Source organism: Ursus arctos, unplaced genomic scaffold (assembly GCF_023065955.2).
Source record: "Ursus arctos isolate Adak ecotype North America unplaced genomic scaffold, UrsArc2.0 scaffold_2, whole genome shotgun sequence".
Classification (NCBI taxonomy): domain Eukaryota; kingdom Metazoa; phylum Chordata; class Mammalia; order Carnivora; family Ursidae; genus Ursus; species Ursus arctos.
The window spans coordinates 54,242,851-54,265,743 of record NW_026622874.1 but is presented as its reverse complement, the minus strand read 5'-3'; the positions used below and the strand labels follow the sequence as shown (position 1 = coordinate 54,265,743).

Below are 22,893 nucleotides of genomic sequence, written 5' to 3'. Positions count from 1 at the left end.
CCCTTGACAAATTTTGAGCTTCCTGTTTGGAATTTGTGTGTAATGGGTTTCTGCTATATCTGTATTTGGTCTTTAATACAAGCTTGCTTTTGCTCTAAGCAGGTATAAATCCATCCATGTTGTGAGACAAGACGTTTCACAAGACTGACTACAGCTTAGGGATCTTCTAGGAAAATCTGAGGAGTTTGTATGATTGATTTGTATCAAAGAAAAGCAGCAGATACATTCTGATTTAGGTAAATGAACCCGTTGCGGAATTGAGAAACGGCAGGGCAGGTGTTTCAACCCAGATTGACTCCAGAGTCGGGGCCCTCTGTTGTGCTGGATTGGCTCCTGCGATTGGGGTTCAGTAATTGGGCTGTTCCTTATAGGATTAGGCATTTAAGCGAAATATAGAACTCTAGTCAGTTGACTTAGGAAAAAAAAACCAAACACCTTGCTTTGAAAACCTGTGAACTTCTAGTTCACTAAATCTCCTAGCAGACTTTTTTCCATGATACAAGCTTCATTACTACCCCTCCCCAATTTGGGAGAATTCCCTCTTTGGATTATTACTCATCTCCCACCCCCACCGAGTGAGAATCTACATCATCATCGGGGAGTCTTTATCACTGATGTGTGCAGGTGTCTTTCTCTCTGATAGGTTAAAAAAGGAGCAAAAGGTGGGAGAACATCTATAGAGTTGGAAAAAATAGGTGAAGTCAGAAAAAAGTACTTTTTTAAAAAGCTGTTTTCACTGATAATTGAGGTGCTCCAGCCATTCTGTTCTTACATTTACAATGGTAATGTTAGGTTTTTCTTCTTAAAAGTTCTTTCCTTCCTCACGGAGAAATGTTTCCATCTAGTGGCTGCTGCCTAAATAGCTGTTGGGCACTTTTCTAAATGTAACCAGGTGAGTTCTCTCCTGTCTTCAGTCTGATTCTCAGGTCGTGTGCACTTGCTCAAATTCCCATCTTAACCTCTCACAGAAGTTTTTTTTTATAGGCTGTTTCCTTTCTCATTCATCAGCAGTTACTTATTGAAAACTCTTCGTGTTCGTATTGGCATATGTTAGATAAGTTTCAAACACTTGTGTCCACTAAGAACTTAAGATTTATCAGCACCTGCTTTGTAGGCTTCTGTTGTTTAATCTTATATCAAGTAGTACCGTCCAGTTTTTCTTTGTAAATGCCTTTTGTTCCAGAAAAACTAGAGTATTAAAAGAGATTATTTTTTCCTCATTCCACGAGACGTTAAGTAAGAATCAGAGATCTCTTTTGAAAATGCAGTTTTCATGTCATGTTAGCAGTAGATCACAGACTCTAGAATAAGCCCTGGATTAAATCCTGGCTCTCCTACTACTTATTGTGTAACTCTGGGTAAGGTCCTTAATCTTATTTCTAAACTTTACTTCTTCTATAAAATGAGTTAGAGTTATTTGGGGGAAAAAAAATGATCCACGTAAAGCACTTAGCATAGTGTCCAACACAGAGTAAGTAAATAGGCCATAAAATAATAGTGATAGTTTTTTTGTATTGATAGTGCTAATTCTAATTCAGGAATCTTTAGATACCTTCTAAATCATCAGAGAAGACTGCATAGAGAGCTGTATTATTTCACTGTTTTGAAAAATAACCTGAATAGATTACTTAGTTATCCACAGTGTTCCATTTCTCAATTGGAGGAGATAAAAGTGTATATAATTCTCTATTTTTAGAATATCATTTAGTAGTAAAGTGATTTGTCCATTTTAATTTTCCTTTATAATATTTTGAATTATAATCTTGCCAAACAAGGTTTTTTTTTCTTTGTGAAGGGTGTGCCACCTGACTTCAGACTCTGGTCAACACTTGCTTGTAGCGGAATGGAACTTCTTTCAAGGCCTCTTTTTGTAGAAGTAGTTGCAGGAAAGTGCCTTAACTTTTTTCCCATTTTCTTTCTTTTAGCTGATGGAAGTTTCTTTTTCCTTGATTCTTGTAAGTCTGATTAATTGTGTCTTATTCCTTAGGAGTTGGTAGATCCTGTTGTGAAAATGCTTTTAATTCTAAAGACAATGTAAAGAAGAGACTGGTCAGGGGTACAAATCAGGCAAGCTACATACTTCTCTCTGTGAGATTTCTCCTCTTATATTTACTCCAGTGTGGTACCTGGTGTGACAGACTCTACTTCGGTAGGCAGCAAAATACTGTACGGACAAGGAAATGTCACTTGTTGACTCACAGATGCAAGTTCTTTTACGGTAAACCAGTACTTCCTGCACTCCTTTACCCCCACTGTAGTATTCTTCCTGGCTTCTGTTGGGTTGCTCTTAGCTGTTTGGAGCGCTGTCATGATGTAGCAGTGAAACTTGGAAACTAGGGTAATTTGGACACACTTTTTCTCTCTCCGATTGATGGGATGGCTTTTCAGTGGTGTGTTGGTCTGTGCTTAGGTAGTACTACCATTCAGGTAAAGCGTTCAGCCTTTGTCCTTTGCGTTGTTGTCCTTCTCTGCTAGAATCATAAGCGTCTCAGCTGGGCTGAGTATTTTGTTCTTTTTCATTATGATTACATTGAAGTATCAGAGGATGATGTATATACTTTAATGTCTAATTAAAACCTCAACATACTGGGGCTCCTGGGAGGCTCAGTTAGTTAAGCATCTGACTCTTGGTTTCAGCTCAGGTCAGGTTCTCAGGGTCATGAGATCGAGCCCTGTGTTGGGCTCTGTGCTGAATGGGGAGTCTGCTTCTCTACCTCCCTCTCTCCCTCTGCCCCTTCCGCTGCATGTGCTCTCTTGCTCTCTAAAATAAATAAATCTTAAAAAAAAAAAAAAAAAAAAAAAACCTCTATATACCATCTCATTTTATTGTAAATTTTTAAAAGAATAATGTATTCTTTAGTTGGGCCCAAGCTGTGGTTTGTTTGTTTTGTGCTGTATTTAGTGTTTGTTTAGTAGGCTAATGAAAATAAGGTTTGTGTAGCAAAGCCATTGAGCTGATCTTCATTCTGATTTTGTAATTTCTGACTCCAGTATTTATAGACCTAGGGCTCGGACACTGCCAGTTTGCTTAGATATTCTGTTATTTATTTGTCTGTTTACATATGTTAAATGGGAACTTAAAGTGCTATATGTGTATGTGTTTATGTTTATTTTTATGATTTGTATATAGGATTAATACGATTTATATTTTTAACTTTTTTTTTTTTTTAGCTTTGATCTGTTATTTTATAAGTGAACTCCTTTGTTGCTTGGGGTCCTCCATGATGATTATTTATAAGAATGCTTTGGTGGTAATTAACTTTTAATAACCATTGATTTTCAGAAATTTTCAGAAATTTCAGAAAGTTTTAAGTAATTGTTTTTTGTCTTTTATTTCAGGCTAAAGTAAATGAAGCTGTGGAATGCTTACTCTCTCTGAAAGCTCAGTATAAAGAGAAAACTGGAAAGGAGTACATTCCTGGTCAGCCTCCATTATCTCAAAGTTCAGACTCAACCAACAGCTCTGAGCCTAGTGGTCCAGAAACACCAGAAGCCAAAGTACTTTTTGACAAAGTAGCTTCTCAAGGAGAAGTTGTTCGAAAACTTAAAGCTGAAAAGGCCTCTAAGGTTAGCGTGGTATTTTGTTTGTATTTTTGTTTTTTACATGACAGACTATTTTCTTTGCCCGGAACACTTTCTGGCCCATCAAATCTAAGTTCTGCTCATATATTTCAGTTCTCAACCTTTGTCTAGGGTATTAGAGAAGCTTTCACTGATCACTTCTCTCTCTGTCTGTATTTGACTCGACATTCTCATAAGACTGCCTTTCTCTGACATTGTGCTTACACACTGTGTTTTAGCTGTTGCCTGCTTCTCTCTAGTCTGTGAGATCCTAGAGAATAGGGACCTAGACCCCAGCAGTGCTCATTATAGGCCCTTGGTGCATGCTCTTGTTTTACTCCTTCTCCTCACGCTGAGTCAGTCTCAAATGGCAAGTGTTATTTTGAGCTCTGTGTAGTCTGTGCTAATTATATTCTCTTCATTGGAGTAGGATTTTTTTTCATACAGATTTGTGAATGGAAAACAGTACGTCATTACAGGTTTTAAAGTTTAACCAGTAATACGGAAACTTGATTACTGTCATCTTTATGATTATGAAATGTTGAACGTATGTAGTGTAATGGCCCTAACTTAAATTGCAGTGGAATACATGTTACATACTAGAGCTTTCTGATAGAACTTCCTGTGATGGTGGAAGTGTTCTGTAGCAGTTGTCCCGTCCCGCAGTCACTAGCCACGTGTCACCACTGAGGACTTGAAATGTGGCTGTTGTGACGGAGGAACTGAGTTTTCAATTTTATTTACTTGAATTTAAATAGCCACATGTGGCTAATGACTCCTGTTCAGACAGTGCAATTACCGTACTGTGTTTCAGTCCCTCTTTTGTACAATTCTGTTTGTCGTATTTTTTTTGTTTTCAGTAGTTAGTATATTTAACGTTCTCCACGCTTACCACATTCCCCTCTGCCTTCACTTATGTTTTCAGATCTGCTTAGGAAGCTTTGGACATTGGTGCTCAGACAGTGATTTGAATGAAATATTATCTTCTCTTTTCCTCTTTTGTTAAACTAAAGGATCAAGTAGATACGGCTGTGCAGGAACTCCTTCAGCTGAAAGCACAGTACAAGTCTCTGACAGGAGTAGAATATAAGCCTGTCTCTGCCACTGGGGCTGAGGACAAAGATAAGAAAAAGAAAGAAAAAGAAAATAAATCTGAAAAGCAGAATAAGCCTCAGAAACAAAGTGATGGCCAAAAGAAAGACTCCTTTAAAAGCCAAGGAAGTGGACTGTCATCCAGTGGAGCGGGAGAAGGGCAGGGGCCTAAGAAACAGACCAGGTAATAGAACATGGAAGCTTCATTCCAAGTGAAGCAGTTGTGAAGGAATTCAACTCTGAAACTATTTTTTAAAAAACAGACTTTGGTTAGTTTGACTGTCATGTGAAGTTGGAGAATGATAGAGGTATAGTGCCAGCAAATAGCTTTTGTTAATTTTCTATTTATTTAGGTAACAAATTTGTTTGCTTGGTTTAGGACTCTCAGAATATAAAAAGTTCAGTGAAGTCTCACTCGCATGCTTGTAGCCCATCTTCCCAGTTTCTCCTACCACCTTAATGAATTGGTAACCACAGCTAGTTTCCTCTGTAACCACTGAGAGATCATTTGGCTCCACAAATGAAAACAAGTATCTATAAATGTTCCCCTTTTCCTCCCTTTTAACACAGTTGGTAGCCTGACAATATTCATTGCCTTACAACTTAACCAGATTCTTCAGATGAAAATTTTTCATGGTGACTAAATGACAACTTCACTCTTGATAGGATTTCAAGTTTGGTAGGATAATATACAACAAAGCTGTTTAAAAGACAAAACAGTGAAATAGATGATGTTTGAATATGTTCCAGTTCATATGAATAATTTGATGTCCCTGTCCGTAATCCCCATGGCAAAATTAGGGTAGACTTTGTGCTAGCTTCCTGCAGGGGCTTAATAAAAAGAAAACGCTATCATTAGCAACTGCTATTGTGAGATTTTGTGTGTGTGTGTGTGTGTGAGAGAGAGAGAGAGAGAGAGAGAGAGAGCGCTTTTGGTTTTAGATTTGTTTAAAATTCTGCCTCTTAACTCTCACATCATACATGCAACGTCTCCTTAAACAAGAGAATATAACAGTTGTTTTTCTTTCTATTGACTGAGTAATCAGAATTATAGTTCATAGAATAATACAAGAGAGAACAGAACTTCTCACCTTTTACCTCTGTTTGTGGAAGGGCCAGGTTTCATGTAGGCCTCTTGAGCCACGTCAAAGTGAAACAGTGGAGAAGTCAGCTATAAGTACATTAAGATTTTAAGCCAATAAAGCCTTGTTTGTAAACAGGACTGATGGGTGATTTTTTTGTGTGTGGATCGTAAGACCACAGTTCTTGAATAATTACTGGTTTCAAGAAAAAGATCATCGTCTAGAATAGTTTTTTATTGCAGATCTAACTTACTTTGCATCTGTCTCTGCAACTTTTACTTACTGCAATTAAAAGAAAAATTTGTAGACTATGTACGGATTATATCTACTGATGTGTGCACACATACACAGCCGTTGTTTTCATTGCTCTTTACATGTCACTTTCAGTGGGACGGCGATCTTGATAATTACAATGTTTTCTGGACTGAGTTTGGCAAAAGATTCTTCTTACTTTTTAGTGACAGAATTCTATGTGAATAAATTCTGTCTTTACTACAAATACATTATCTTCTAAAGAACTTTGTAGAAGAGATGTCTGCATGAAAATCGTAGCTTTTGCTAGCTTGACATTCCTAGTGCTTTGTGGGCAGCATCTTACCACCTTTTAAGAGGCTAAAGCATTATCTTGGGAATGAATATACAAGACCGAAATGTGGAAATAACTCGTATTGAAGAAAAACCTCTTCTGTTTTGAACTTCAGAAGTTTGTTTCCATTCAGCATAAAAGCAGTTGATGAAGGGACTCATATTTTATTTTTCATATCTACAGGTTGGGTCTTGAGGCAAAAAAAGAAGAAAACCTTGCAGATTGGTATTCTCAAGTGAGTATCCATTCAGTTTGTTTTCATGTTTTAAATTTCTCGAAGACTGCTTTGTATTTAGATTCTGAAAGTCCAGACACAAAGTAATATATGATGTCATTAATAACATATGGTATAGCCATTTAACGTGTCACAGTTTTCAGAGCATGTTCACATAAAGCAATGAATTAAGAAGTAGCCCTATGAGATAGTCATTATTCAATTTTTTTTTTTAATGGCGAGGTAAAGGGATTAATCCAAAGTCACAAAGATAGTAAACAGCAGAAGCAAGATTGGAATTCAAGCCTTCAGGGATTAAGCTTGGTGTTTCTCACTACAGAAAAGCCCATTTTACACGCATTAAGGGGATGCACCAACAGTGGGAGCCTCCAGATTTGAAGCTTGGTTATCATTCACTTGGCACTTGTATTATCATTTTGGTTTAATTTAGGCTTCAAAGACCATGTTTTTCTTTTAAAAAGGTCATCACAAAATCAGAACTGATTGAATACTATGATGTAAGTGGCTGCTATATTCTTCGTCCCTGGGCGTATTCCATTTGGGAATCCATCAAGGACTTTTTTGATGCCGAGATCAAGAAACTTGGTGTTGAAAACTGCTATTTCCCCATGTTTGTGTCTCAAGGTGCATTAGAGAAAGAGAAGACTCATATTGCTGACTTTGCCCCTGAGGTAAGTTAGCTTGCTTTGTGTATTTTCGCAGTTTTCTCTCATACACTTGAAAGTGTATTTTCAGTTCACACTTGAGCAGTAATTTAAATGGCAAGACCAATTTAGAGAAATATAAAGCCATTAAAAAATATGTACATATTTCTACCTTCAGGACAAGTTATGATTCTGTTTGTTACATTAACTGGCTCTTACTTTTTGCTAAATATTTAGAAGGACAGTAAGTATCTCCTTTTCTTACCAGGAACAGCAGCAATTATTTTAATTGGCCTTAATTTCTGTAGCAAAAATTGAAATAGAAATTTGCCTGTATTTGTGCTGTTTCTCTGAAATGCTGTTTAAAAAATGTATGGAAAATGATTTTCTCTCACTAGGTTGCTTGGGTTACAAGATCTGGCAAAACAGAGTTGGCAGAACCAATTGCCGTTCGTCCCACTAGTGAAACAGGTGAGGATGGGCCTTGGGGCACCGGAGAGCACTAGAGACGGCTTCTAGAGTCACCTCAGTGTTGATTTTGTGTTTTTATGATCCTCCTTGACAGCACACAGTTTAATGAATGTTGATAAAGATGAATATATACTGAAGTTACATAGAATTTTATTCTCAGTGCAGTAAACATTGCAGAGCTTAATCATTAGAATAAGTGTTTTGTTTTTAATCATTTTTTATTTGATACTACAAGTTTTCAGAACTTTACAAGACTTATTCTTAGAATAGTTTTAAATCTTGGAATTGATTATTAAGTTTGCCAAATACTGATATTTTATGCCATGTTTTCTTACAAATTTTGTTAGTCATTTTAATACATTTATATTTTATAGGGTTTTTATAGATTACTAAGTGATTTCATTTATATATTGTATTCTTATAATAGTGAGAGAGGTGGAGGCAGCGATTGTAATCTCCATTTTGCAGGTAAAAAAAAGTCTCTGAAAGGTTTTTGGGTTTGTCAGTGTTTTCCAAAGTAATTATCCATCTTTAGAATGAAGGATTATTTACTGTTTACTTCATACTTCTGCTGATAGTCTTGTATAATGTTATAAGGATGCATTAATGAAATTATAACACCAGCTGTTTTCTGACTGGCAGAGTTTTTAGTAATTCTAGATAGTCATGAGTAGGCTGTGATTAGACAGACACCTTCACTTAAATAAACAATTCATGGCAAAGAACTTTCATACTGTGGGTAGATGCATTAGATAGATTTAATCTGATTCTATTAGTTCTAATAGATAACTGTGCTGGATTCAGCAAGTTATTTAGCTTCCCTATGCTCAGATTTCGCATCTTTGATACAAAGAGTGTGATATTAACTTTGTGGATTGAACGTGGGAACTAAACAGCATCATAAGTGCTAAGAATTTCAGAGAGCATGGTATATGCTGTAAGAGCTGCACTTAGTGTTTTTGAAAATAAAACAGTTGAAGAGTCAGATGTGAAGTGTAAGTTTCAGTGTGAAGAACAAAATAAGGTCAGATTTAGGTAGATTTATTTCCTTGACTAATCTGCTTTATGAAATAATGTAGTAATACCGTTCACTTACCATTACAGACATTGGAAATGCATTTACACAAACACAGCATTTTAATTTCTATTGACTATGTTACTGGTGTAACTCTTACCAGCCTTCAGAGAGAAATAAAACCTTCAGTGACTAACCATCTGTCTTTTCCTGTATCTTTTCAGTAATGTATCCTGCGTATGCAAAATGGGTGCAGTCGCACAGAGATCTGCCCATCAGGCTCAATCAGTGGTGTAATGTGGTGGTAGGTACATACTGTTTCTTACGTTCTTTCATTATTCTTCGTACTCAGTTTTTTTTAAAGCACATTTTGTTTTTCCTTATTTTTATATTCAAAGGATTGGGAGAATGGAAGCATTTTTTAATCACAGTTACGGATTACAATTATGATTTCTGGTTACTTGCCACATTTAAATTGTTAAGAAAAATGGAAAAGCTCTCCATAATGATCGAATTGTATTCTTGCCTCTTCTAGCGTTGGGAATTCAAACATCCTCAGCCTTTCCTACGCACTCGTGAATTCCTTTGGCAAGAAGGGCACAGTGCATTTGCTACCTTCGAAGAAGCAGCAGAAGAGGTATAAAAAGTTGTCTTCCATATTAATCATGTTCCATTTCTTTTTCCAGGCTGTACTCCCCCCCCAACTATAAGTAATGCAGTGTTATCTACTTACAAGATAATCATTTAATAAGTGACTGTAAATTGAAATTTAATATGATCTCAAAATAACTTTAAAAGATAATTTCCTGATATAATTATTTTGTTACTTAAAATTTATGTACCACCTGTTAAAAGAAAAAGAAGTTAATACAGATATACACAGACTTAAGAAACTGCTTTAATGAGATTTTATTAGAAAATGTGCAGTTTTAAATTTTCAGGTGAAAATTTATTTGTACTTCCATGTATAGAGGAAATTATATATGGAAATTATAATCCCAGGGGTGAAATTAATTATTCTTCAGAAGATTTTCACCCTGGTTACTATACCCTCACACACACATTTATGTTTTGCACAAACTTTTTTTCTTACATTGTAAATTTATGAACATTTTAAAAAGTTAACTTGTTTTACGTTACTTTGTTGAATGTCTTTCTTAATAAATACACACTGGCTGCTTTAACCTTTCCATACGAAAAGGTTTTCATTGTTTGATGTACTTTCCCACCACAGTTAGTTTTAAATCATATAGTTTTATAGGTCTGTAAGAAATAAATACACCATAAATTTGAACAGTTTCGTATTTAAAATGTTGTTACAGGTATTGCAGATACTTGACTTATACGCTCAGGTATACGAAGAACTCCTGGCAATTCCTGTTGTAAAAGGCAGAAAGACTGAAAAGGAGAAATTTGCAGGAGGAGATTATACAACTACCTTAGAAGTGTTTATATCCGCTAGTGGAAGAGCCATCCAGGTACCGGCAAAGTGCTGCATACGGTTCATAGGTGACTGTAAGCATAGCCTGCGGGCACATCCAGTAGATTTCTGTCACCAGAGAAGTAGACTCTTTCCCCCCAAAAAGATCAGTATATTTCATGTGCTTTCTAGACCACATTACAATTTCATGCTTATCTATCCCATTCTTACCAATCTCTAAGGTCAGTTAAGTGAAGGCTCGTATCCTGAATTACCAAAGCATGGATTCTCTTTTAGCCTTTGTAGTTGAAGTTATTCCTATGAAAGGGGCTGCTCATGGCAGTATGCTTTTGCCCTGGTGTTTTTTTTTCTAATCCTAGTCTTTTTGTTGTATCATTTATGCTTTAAAAACTTAATATTAAAAAAAAACCAAGGAACATAAAACATGTACTGTCATTTTAAGGTATATGATCTTAGAGAAATCATTTTCAAAGGCACAATTAGTTATTAAAATTAACACTTGTATTTCTCTATTTTAGGGAGCGACATCACATCATTTAGGGCAGAATTTTTCCAAAATGTTTGAAATTATTTTTGAAGATCCAAAGACGCCAGGAGAGAAGCAATTTGCCTATCAAAACTCCTGGGGCCTGACAACTCGAACTATTGGTGTTATGACCATGGTTCATGGAGACAACATGGGCTTAGTATTACCACCCCGTGTAGCTTCTGTTCAGGTAAGGAAAATACTTTTTTTTTTTGAAGATTTTATTTATTTATTCGACAGAGATAGACACAGCCAGCGAGAGAGGGAACACAAGCAGGGGGAGTGGGAGAGGAAGAAGCAGGCTCCTAGCGGAGGAGCCTGACGTGGGGCTCGATCCCATAACGCCGGGATCACGCCCTGAGCCGAAGGCAGACGCTTAACCGCTGTGCCACCCAGGCGCCCCAAGGAAAATACTTCTGTTTATCATTCTTTCTATAAAATACAGTCTGGACCTTAGTATTGGTAACTATGTGTATCATTTCTGTTATTGTTTTTTTGCTCTTTTAATTTTTAGCTGCTTATAAAAAACTTTTTTAGAAATCATTTTTTGAAATGATTCATAATAAGTTTACTGAGATATAGTAAGTCAAATGAGAATGCATTTAGCATAGACAAGTAATGTGCAGCTGGTTGGTAGACATTCCATGGAGATTAGAAATCACACAAGTGGATCTGTGTTAGAATGTGTAGTCCCCAGTAGGTTTTTATTCCTGGGTATTATGCAGCAACATGACCGCATTACTTTGTATGCTGTTTCTTTGTATAAATTTGTGCTATTGTGCTGGTTCTAGGTGGTGGTTATTCCTTGTGGCATTACAAATGCGCTTTCTGAAGAAGACAGAGAGGCTCTGATTGCAAAATGCAATGATTATCGAAAGCGGTTACTCAGTGTTAGTATTCGGGTTAGAGTTGATTTGCGAGATAACTATTCTCCAGGTTGGAAATTCAATCACTGGGAGCTCAAGGTAAATTCCTCAGTTGCATCTTTTACTTCCATACTCTGAATTTGGATTTAGAATTTCTTTACATATGCTTCTATAAAATGTAAGACTTTCTCATTATTTTTCTCTGTTTGGATAGTTGTGAATTTTTTTCCTCTTCACTTAAATTTCACTTAATTTTCACACAGTCCAGGTCTTTGTAATAGTGATAAAGTTTATATATTTGCTAAATTTAAAATCTTTTTTGTGGAAGGTTATTTTTATTATGTTAGAATTAAAGTGATTTTAAAGACCTTATATATGATTAATAAACCTCATAGCATTGTTATACTAAAATGTTTATACCAGGAATGTATATAATAAGTAAGCTGTTTAAACAGTGAGACTATCAGAATAATGGTGCATGGTCACCACCTTGCTGTCATTGTTAACAGCTAATCAGTAAAACATCAGAAAGTAGTAGTATACTTGGTTTTTCACACCACGTTGTTTCACACCCATTTGTTGATTTTTATTTTGTATATTCAAAGCTAAATTCTGATTTAATGTTTTTAATATAAATTTCATTTATTGCACATTGTCATTAGTAGATCTATATTTTTAATTCCATTTTTCAAACTTCTGGAATGTAATTTTTTTCATATGCTTTACCAAGGGACTCTTACTAGAGCAGCAGATTTCTAAACTCACATTACAGGAACTAGATGAGAAGGTGTGGTGCTCTTGCAGCTCCACGCTGGTTCCAAGTATGGAAGCTGAGCTGTATTGGGATTATTCAGTAGGAACACATCCAGGGTTCCCAAAGTTGCTGGTATTTATACCTCTATTTGTTTTAATTGGCCCCTAAGGTAAATCTTCTGTGCTAAAAATTAGTAGTTATATTGGTTTTGTTTCCCTTATGTATAACACACTTTTTCCTTTACTCACTCTCCTGCCTTTAGTGAAGACTTTAAAGATAAATGTTTTCTCGCATAATTTCCTTTTAATTGCAGTATTTTTTGCTTACTTAGAAATAGCTGTTGTGTGATCCCAGTGGCAGCTTGTCTGATCCCACATGTCGTTGCCTGAGGTTCCAAATGTTAAAGGAGAAACATACTCTTTGCTGCTGGCTGGATTGAAAGGAGAGAAAAAGGCATCCATATTCACGTCTCCCTTCTGTCTTCCTCCTCTTCCATCTCTCTGCTCCCTCAAGGATCGATTTGACTTTTCCCTGTCACTCTTCTTTCTAGTACCCTGATGAGCCTATACTGAGTATGAGTAGGCTTTGTTCCAACTTCATTGTCTACAATTCTCAGGAAAGAAAACAGAATACCTAAATTCTAAACTTGATGCCCAAGATTAAAGAACAGTGAGAGGTGTCACTAGTTAGTGAAAAGTACTGGTGGCACTTCTTCATGCCATTTCATCTCCATTTAGTCCAAGAATTCCTGAGAAAACAAAGTATTTTGGAACATCTAGATTCGTATTCATTTGATAGTGATTAACTTTGTACAGTGAGGCAGTTAGGGGTGGGGTGGGATGTGTATGTATTGGGAGACTCAGTTTAACTATGAGTATATGGTGTAGTTACCAGACCAGAACCCAGGGACTCCCACAGCTTCTTTAGTACCTCTTCCTGTATTAAGAAAGTTAGAAAGGGGAAAATAGTATGAGTGAATTAACTTTTCTTTTTACTGTGTTGGAAGACTAAGATAATTTTGTGTTGCTACTGAAAAGAAAAACAAGCAAACAAAAAACAGTTCTTTATGAGTAAATTCATAACTTTTTACTTAGAAAAAAACAGTCAACAGAATATATGCCTCCTCTGTGATCTGGCCTCAGATGATCTTTCCAGCCATTGCCACTCACTCCCCTGTGTGTGCTCTCCTTACCCGCATGGGCTTGTGTCACTGTGCCAGGTTATTCTCACGCCAAGACCCTCATGCCCGACTCAGGCTTTGATGCCCTGCTCTGAGCTGCCGTAGCTCTTCTCGTCCAGTACAGGATCCAGTCCTGTTGCCATTGGTTGTCATTTTAGTTTCCTTTACTCAGGAGTAGTTCCTTAGCCTTTCTTTGTCGTTCATGACATGTGCGTTTTTGTAGATATAGGTCAGTTATTTTATAGACTGTTCCTCAGTTTTGATGAAATTACTCACTAATTTTTGCCTTTCTGGTAACTTTCCTTCTCTTTCTTCCAGCTGAGGATAGTCTCCCACTTCTGATTTTCTATACTGATTATTTGTATGCATGCCTTATTTATCTGGCGAAACATGAAGCTCCTTGAGGACAAGATCTGTTTCTTCTTATTCCTCTTACAAATCTCATTGCACTGTTACATATGCATACATTAGGTGAATAAAGGAAAACAGTAAAATAATGTCATATTTAGCATACAATAATTTGTTCTGTGGTATTCATTATTTTATAAAATAAGTCATCTCTAAAGATAATTTTTTTTTTTTTTTTTTTAGAATAACACTTAAAAATTTTCCTTTGACTTTGATTTGGGGGACTGCCATCAGCTAAACTGTTTATGTAGAGGCTCCTAACTTAAATTTGAAACCCCAAATTAGTTTTAGAGGATCATTTGCTCAAAAAAGAAAAAAATGTCTAAAAAACCTTTTTGTCAGGTAAGGTTCTAGATCCTAAACATAAGGTCTCTCTGGGCCTTAATTCCTCTCCTGGAGCATTCAAAAGGGTTGAACATTCACAGGCTTAAAGTTGCATATAGTCCTTAATAAGCTCCTTTGTAAAATCCAGAGGGAATTGAGGAGTGGTTCCCAGAGTGCGGTCCCAGTATCACTTGAGAACTTGTTAGAAATATGAATCTTTAGGGGCCCCTGGGTGGCTCAGTCATTAAGCGTCTGCCTTCAGCTCGGGTCATGATCCCAGGGTCCTGGGATTGAGCCCTGCATCGGGCTCCCCGCTCAGCAGAAAGCCTGCTTCTCCCTCTCCCACTCCCCCTGCTTGTGTTCCCTCTTTTCCTGTCTCTCTCTCTGTCAAATAAAATCTTAAAGAAAAAAAAAAAAGAAATATGAATTGGCAGGGGGAGCCCAGCAGTCTGCTTTAACAAGCCCTTCACGCTGCACACTAGAATATCCAGAACTGAGACTTAACCACACCGTTGTGCCATGAATGAGTCACAGATGTGCCGAGGTGTACTGATCCAGTGACTTGGGGGAGGCTTAAATTCAAGAAGCCCTCTCTGTTTACCACCTTATGTGCCCTACAAATGGAACTTTCTGTGCATGCTCTTATGGGAGAAGAGGTAGGAATATTGATCTAGACAGCACTACCCTCATGTTTCTCCATTAAACACAACTTTTAGCTCAAAACCGCTTGCGCAGTACATTTTTTTCTTAGGTTTATACGTTCTTATTGAAATAGAGTTTTGTAGTATCTCAGGAATATTGCCTGTTGTTTTTGTTGTTTGCTTATGCCTTTGATTTTAGGGTTTTCATAATTATAGTAGATAAAGTCATGAAATATTCTATATCTCCAAATGGAGACAGGCATGTATCATTTTTTTTTTTGTTTTCTAGGGAGTTCCCATCAGACTCGAAGTTGGGCCACGTGATATGAAGAGCTGCCAGTTTGTAGCTGTCAGACGAGATACTGGAGAAAAGCTGACAGTTGCTGATAATGAGGCTGAGACTAAACTTCATTCTCTTTTGGAAGACATCCATGTGAACCTTTTTACAAGGTTAGTTCCTTAGGATTGCTTTTGTCTCTGATCTTGAAACCCTATTCAGCTTTTGACAGCTGTACTGAAGAATTTTTTGAGTGCCCCAACTGGAAGTCCTCTTTCCCTCTGAGCTCCCATAGTTCCTAATTTGCCTCTCTCTCGTGTTTTTGACCCGTATCATGATTTTTCCAAGGGCTTTCTGCCTCCTACGAGGTTTGCAGCGCTGGCCTGCCTGTCCTGTGGACTAATTTGGGTTGACTTTAAATACGGGCTTTTATGACATACAAATTTGAGGGATTAAGGCACTAATTCTCACCTGCTGGATACACATTAGCAGCACCTAGGAAGCTTTAAAAAACAGCAATGCCTAGACCCTTCCCAGAGATGTTCATTTAGTTGGTCTAGAGTGAGTGTGGCAGCTTTACTATTAAAAGTTCCCTACGTGATTATGACGTGGAGCCAAGGCAAAGAGCCTTTTGACTGGGATTGGGGGTCTGGGGTGAAAGGAAGCTTCAGGGCTGCCCTGGCCTGTGGAGAGGGTTCTTCCAGACTCAGGAGATCTCAGGGCAGAAGCACTAGATTTGTGCATACGTGTGGCACCTTATTTTTTCCTACCCACCTGAGACAAGGAGGAAGACCCACTGCCACTTGGGATAGGGGTTCAGTTTGGGGGAAGGTAGTGCCTGCATCTTATCTATTCGTATGTCTTCTAATACCTTGTGCCTAACTCATATTAGGCCTCAGTAAATCGTGCATTTAAGGACTGAACTAATTTTAGCCTTGGCATTGTGCTTATGTGTTTTTTGGGCAAGTGATTTCGCTTCTCTTGGCTTGCTTGCCCTAAAATGAGAATGGTAATGAGTCACTTGACTTCAAGGATTTACCTAGCCTACTAATGAATAGTGCATTTGAAGTCCATCTGAACTGAGAACAGGTCATATTGTCAGAGGTGAAAGATTGGAAAGCTGCCTGTCCTGACTGCTGCCATTTAAATAGTGCATTTAGTACAGTGGTTCTTTTCTAGGGGTTTCTCTTCAGAGTCACCTGGGAGGCTTGGGGAACAGAAACATACCTGAGCCTTACACCTGGAGTTTCTGATCCATTGGTTTTAAGTAAAAATAGTTTTGTAAAAATGTTCTGTGTGTGATTCAGATGCATACCCCTGATGGGAAAACCACTGCTTTCGTGGCTAAAAAGCAGTTTTATCATTGACATTTTTATTCAGTAAATTTATTAATAATGTAGATTTCATAAAGATGCGTTTTGCCCCACCCTAAGGCTTAAGCCTTATACATTTTTCCTGGATCTCATTGGCTATAATTTATTCACATGGGCCCATCCTACTATGAAAAAGTCAGAAGGAGGGAATTTGGTGGAGAGCTAGCAGTTCCTGGCACAGAATTCACATGGTCTTAGTCCTCAGATTCAGAAAAGAAAAATACGCCTTCTCTTTCACCACCCATGAGTCATCCTCATGTAATGTGTGACTTTGAGTGTGAAAGAGAGTAATGCTTATATCTATTTCTAAAACCTGAAGTTCTTACAAAAGAATTACATAGTATATGAAAGCAGGTTGAATAGTGTGTTATTTATAGTTTTTCCTTTTTAAAAACATTTTCATGCCTTTGTGTTTGATTCTCACAACAATCCTATATGATGGGTAGATTTACTTTAGTATTTTTCCAGTTTTGTAGAAAGGAAAACTAAGACCAAAGAGGTTTTAAAAATAACGTAGACTCTCATAGATGGTAAGCGGTATAGCCAGGGATAGAATGTTGGTCAGTAGAGATTTAATGGCAATAACAGAAGTAATTACTGGCTGTTGTGTGCTTGGCAAATTCCCCTTTGATCTGGTGTTAAGAGTAATACAGGGATGAGTTAACTGAGATTTACTGCATGTCACTGCTAGCGGCAAAGTTGAGACTCAAGTTGAGATGTTCTCACTTCCAAACTATTGCTCTTTTGTTAAATTATGCTTATTTAAAAAAAAAAAAACTTTGTCGTATTAGTAAGAAAACATATGTATTCTTTTGCAATTATATTTTGATAGGGCTTCCAAAGACCTTAAGACTCATATGGTTGTGGCTAATACAATGGAAGACTTTCAGCAGCTGCTAGATTCTGGGAAGGTAAGAGGCTTCTCTGAAAAGTTTTGAATATAAAAATACTCAGCTGTGGTATTTCAAGACTCACTGAATTTATGCATGATATTAATCCCTTTTCAAGGCCAGCCACGTGACAGGATTATATTTTACTCCACATTCTATCCTCTGTTTTCCATTGGCTTTCCTAAAGCATTAAAGCATTATATCATTTTTGGATAACACTGTGAACTGATTATGTAAAAGCTTTTTCTCATGCTTGCAATGCTGGCTAAACAACACTCATTCTGTACAACCCCTAATGTTTTAATTATTGAAAGTTTTCATCTTGTTTTTCAGCTTGAATTAGGTTCCTGAAGTAAGCATTATTGTAATGTAATGTGCAAATTCCTAAAATAAGGTTTTAAGTCCGTGTCAAAAATTTCAGTTCTCTGACTGTGTGTGTGTGTGTGTGTGTGTGTGTGTATTTTCCCTGATCTTAATTGATTGAACTTTTCTGAATAATAAGGTGGAAAGTACTGCTCATGTCTAAGCCTATTTTTCAGAATGAGTGGGTACTTCAGGCTCCTTTAAAAGACCCAGGTCTTTCTAATTAGGTACTTCAGTGGTTCTTTAAGATTTTGTCAGTTTTATGTGTTGTGAGTATGCAGATGTTCCTAGCCAAAACTTCTAATTTTCATAGTGAAAAGGTCCTGATTTACAAAATTATTAATTACTGGAATGAATGACTTACGAACTTTAGTTCTCCGGTATTCATGCTTGATTATACAACCAGTCCTGTGTTCTCAGGTTATAAGTGAGGAAACCATGGGCCAGAGTCTAAATGAATTACCCTGACCTCTACAGAGGTAGACTTGGTCCTAGAATAGAGATCTCTCTCCTGACTCATTTTGACGCACTTTCCTCTGTATCTTTTTGTTTGTTTAATTATTTTATTTTTTTCAAAATTTTATTTATTTGTCAGAGAGAGTGCGAGAGCACAAGTAGGGGGAGCAGCAGGCAGAGGGAGAAGCAGGCTCCCCGCTGAGCATGGAGCCTGATGCAGGGCTCGATCCCAGGATCCTGGGATCATGACCTGAGCTGAAGGCAGACACTTAACCGACTGAGCTGCCTACGTGTCCCTCGTTTTATTATTATTTTTTTAAGATTTTATTTTTAAGTACTCTCTACACCCAGCGTGAGGCTCAAACTCACAACCCCAAGATCAGGAGTTGCATGATTCACCGACTGAGCCTGCAGGTACCCCTGTTTGTTTTTAATTCATGCTGAGAGTGTAAGGCAAAATTTTAATTGGTTAGGGTCATAACCTCTTAATATGTCTCTTATTGCATGAGCTGGGACAATGTTAATCTCTTTGGCTCTCAGTTTACTAATCTGTAAAATAAGTACAAGATAGATAATCTTAAAATCCCGTTCAGATCCATAATTCTTCAGTATTTAGCTTTCTATTTTTGGTTTATTGCCTTTGTGATCTTCCATCTTTCTGGGTTCCATAATTTGTCACTTGACTCAAACTACGTGCTTCTAGTAGAAGGCTAGAGAAATGGATAGCCATCTGTCCAATGCAGTGGTTTTTTTTCTTTCACTGTAATTTATTTATGATTATTTTATTTTTCTGTTAATTATTAAATTTTAAAATTTCATTTATTATAGAAGTATTATAGTAGTCACTGTTGCAGTACAGTCTGGTAAAGATGTTTACATAAGAGTTAATAAATCAATAGAGTAACTGTCAGTTAATCCATTGCTTTCAAAGAAATGAATCTCAGCAGGTCTTGCTAGAGTCCTGTCTTTTATTCTGATATTAGGTCAGAGATTTCAACATTTATTCTAAAGCACAAAGCAGTATATTAGCTGTCTGTCCAAAGAGCACATAGAGATTAGAGGAGATTTTGTGTCTTGTGTTCGGGAGCCAGTTCCACCCCCATCTCACCCCATGTTGGTCAGCTTCGATGTGTTGACTGAGCGTCAGGCAACCTTTGAGGCTGTTGTAAATAAAACTGTATTTACTAGGTGGGGAGAAGGAGAAAGGGATCTTTGGAACTTGAATGGAGGTGAAAGTTTGATTTTCTACTCTTCTTTGTTGGTAAAATGAAAAAAAAAAAAAAAACAACCCATATCTGATTCACAGAACTCGAGTAAATTTTTCCAAGGAGATGATCTAATTAAATGAAAAATAGATGTTACTTATATATATATATTTTTTTACTGTTGACGTATATTACAAGCCTATTGACCACTGTGATTTTTGAGTATTGGTATTTCTCATTAACATTTTCTGCTACAGAATTCAAGATATTATACATTGCAAAAAATTGTATCTTTTTTGTAGTGTAGATATAGAGATAATAAAAAATAAAAATTAAAGACCTTTCTGTGGTTGAATAACAACCTAAAACTATATTATCCTTCCATGTTAAAGAATTACATGCATAAATAGTCAGAAGTTTCAGGTTTTATCACTACACTTTACTTTGAAGCTACAAAGAATGAAAACATGGGTTTTTACCAAATTGTCATTTATGAGTCTAACTTCAGTTGAATTTTTTCACGCTATATACCATTTTAAGTTTTAAACATTGTTTTATGGACATCTGGGTGGCTCAGTCAGTTAAGCATCTGCCTTTGGGTCAGGTCATGATCTCAGGGTCCTGGGATCAAGTCCTACTTCAGGCTCCCTGCTCAGTGGGCAGTCTGCTTGTCCCTCTGCCCCTGCCCCCCTCATGCTCTGTCTCTCTCAAATCAGTAAAAATTTTTTAAAAAATTAAATTAAAAAAATAAAAATTATTATTTTAGAACTATCTTCTCAAGGCTCAGTAATTTTTTTCTTAGGGAAAAAGAATATAAGGCCATTTACTGTAAAATTTGTTAAAGTTATGAAAATACAGCTGTGTGGATTAAAAGTAAAGTTTTCTGAGAAACCAAATTTAAATTTATTACCCAAAGACATTCTTTGTAATTAAGTCTTAATATTTTTATTATTTCATGGTGAGCATGGTTAAAGTTTTTCCCCCATTTTGTCTTTTCTAATGAATTTTAAACAATAGTTTTATGAATGTACATTATTTCCATGCTTTGTATTTGTACAAATGCTAATGATTTACCAAGTTTCAATACAGGGGGTAACTTTGGGCTATTTTGGCTCTCGTAATTCTAGGTTTATTTTTGCTTCAGTCTTCCTTGCACAAACAGTTTCTATTAAAAATTTTTAAGGTATTTATTACTACCATCCCTTCCACCTTCTTTTCACCCACTCACTCCCCCTCCCCAGGATTTTCCTAGCAATTTATCAGTTCTTTATTGTCTTAATGTGGATTATCAAAATAACAGTTTATCAATTTTGAGAATTTGGCTAACACATTTTACTGAATGAATCTAAGAGACAGATAACTAACTCTTCCTCACGCTGGAAGAATGTTCACCTGAACAATTACTTGTTTTTTTTGTATTTTCCTGATGTTAGTGTACTTGCACTTTACCAGTTAGAGAAGCCTTTTGAAGTATATTTAACCAAATTCTGAGTGCCTTGGGGTTTGCAGGAGAGTCTCATTTTGAGTATGGAATGTGTGCCTCGAAATAATTGATGAGAAATTGATGAGGAAGTTGGATAGCTTCCTAGCTGTTTTTAAACTAGCATTTCTAATGCATGGGGGGGGGTATTGCCCACACCTTTGATCTCCCCACTGCTAACCTTGATCTCCAGGAATTTTCTTTGGGCTGTTACATAATTGTTATTGCATACAAACCTCATTTTGAAGTACACATGATATGAAAGTTTAGAATTTACAACTGAAAGAAATCTTAATTCTTGTCTAGTCCAACACACATTTAACAAAAGAAAACTTAGAGATTTTAAACAAGCAGTGAATTTCAAAATTAGGGTAAAATCCCAGGTCTCTTGATTTTGCCCGTTATTGTATGTGGTCTGTGAAAGAAAATTTGAGAAGTAGTTTTTTCTAATACAAAATGATTTTTCACTTTCAAGTACCTTTGGACTTTAAAAATGATTCGGTTACCTATAACAATGTGGCATAAGCTGAGGTTGACCTGATTATTAATGGTTATTGTTAACAACAGTGTAAAAATCAGTTTAGTGTTTGTCGTCTCCTCTCTGTCCTCCTCATAACTGTTTACTTAGGCAGAGCAGGTGCTAGTCGGATTTGAAATGAGGGCGGGACGGCTGGAGTCTGGACTCAGGTCCACTCTCCCTTCCTTTCTTCTCTTCTGGCACCGTGTTGTAGCTATAGTTTATGTGGACATTGAAGTATATTACAGAGATGTTCTTGTTTTGTCTTAATGTTTTGTGTACGTGGGTTTTGGATTGGGGAAAAACATTTTCTCATCTCTTGCACCTCTGAGCAATGTTCCTTGCAGATTTGCAAAGGTACCAGGGCCTGAAAAATGCTGGGAGACCTGTTCTTTTTGCTTGTCAGTTTAATAGACCAATCAAGTGTTCCTTTTACAGAACAGGAATTAAAATACTCAGTATTTTTCCTTTCCTGTTAGATTGTTCAGATTCCATTCTGTGGGGAAATTGACTGTGAAGACTGGATCAAAAAGACCACTGCTAGGTAAATATGGTTAACAACTTGTGCGGATCACAGTAACAAAGAATGGGAATATACAGCACAAGTGAATGGAATTCTTGTTTGTTTTTAATTGCAGGGATCAGGATCTTGAGCCTGGTGCTCCGTCCATGGGAGCTAAAAGCCTTTGCATCCCCTTCAAACCACTCTGTGAGCTGCAGCCTGGAGCCAAATGCATTTGTGGCAGGAACCCCGCCAAGTACTATACTTTGTTTGGTCGTAGTTACTAAGGGATAAAACAAAACCACTGTCTCCAACCCTCCTCACTTTTTAAAAAATTGATATTAATATCTTCCCAGATATAGACAGTTTTATGATTTTTTAAAACAAAAGTTCTAATAGGATGTCACATGAGGCACAAACACCTTATTCTTTTGCCTAAATGAAACGTGGGAAAGAAGACTTTTCTGTAAACAACCCCAGTAATAAATACCATGAACTCTAATACTGTCTTATGTATTCATTTGTTTCTGAAATACCGAATCATGTGCCACTCGACATTCTTACAGGGAACTGAAGAAAACTGGACCCTTAGGAACTGCTCTTGAGCGTCTGGGCCTCCCTCACGGTTCAGACCTCGAACGAGCAATTACCCCGATTCCTGTATGTTGAAGCACTTCCTTCCCTTCCTTAACTCCTTCTGCCGAGTCTAAAATTGTTCTAAATCTTTGTTTAAAAAACAAAACCAAACCACAAATAGACAAAAAGCCAAACAACCCCCAACTTTCCCATGAGCTTCTCTCTCCCTCTCATTACTACTAGTTACTGTGGGGTCTTCAAAAAAGGAGTCATGTTTTCTGAAGGAGTGATCAACCCCCCCCTCACTTGCACTTCTTTTTATTGTACTTTTCTGCCCATCCCACCTCTGCCCCTGCACCACCACCATTTTCCCTGAGATACTGCTGCGTCTTCTGACCAAAGCTACCTTCTCAGTGTCTTGTCTTACC

At 37.0% G+C, this 22,893-nt stretch overlaps 1 protein-coding gene across 1 annotated transcript in view; it reads left to right on the top strand.

The window, feature by feature from the left end:
* The window catches only part of EPRS1 (glutamyl-prolyl-tRNA synthetase 1), a 65,671-nt gene extending 43,280 nt beyond the window's left edge, over positions 1–22,391 (top strand). The window contains exons 19-32 of the mRNA XM_026517312.3: positions 3,340–3,567; positions 4,575–4,837; positions 6,505–6,556; positions 7,018–7,227; positions 7,599–7,671; positions 8,911–8,990; positions 9,222–9,323; positions 10,009–10,164; positions 10,646–10,843; positions 11,445–11,618; positions 15,116–15,276; positions 17,309–17,387; positions 21,867–21,931; positions 22,026–22,391. Coding sequence (XP_026373097.2) covers positions 3,340–3,567; positions 4,575–4,837; positions 6,505–6,556; positions 7,018–7,227; positions 7,599–7,671; positions 8,911–8,990; positions 9,222–9,323; positions 10,009–10,164; positions 10,646–10,843; positions 11,445–11,618; positions 15,116–15,276; positions 17,309–17,387; positions 21,867–21,931; positions 22,026–22,176 — 1,992 coding nt within the window. The 3' untranslated portion in view covers positions 22,177–22,391. The remainder of the gene's footprint in view (positions 1–3,339; positions 3,568–4,574; positions 4,838–6,504; positions 6,557–7,017; positions 7,228–7,598; positions 7,672–8,910; positions 8,991–9,221; positions 9,324–10,008; positions 10,165–10,645; positions 10,844–11,444; positions 11,619–15,115; positions 15,277–17,308; positions 17,388–21,866; positions 21,932–22,025) is intronic.
* The last annotated feature ends 502 nt before the right edge of the window (positions 22,392–22,893 follow it).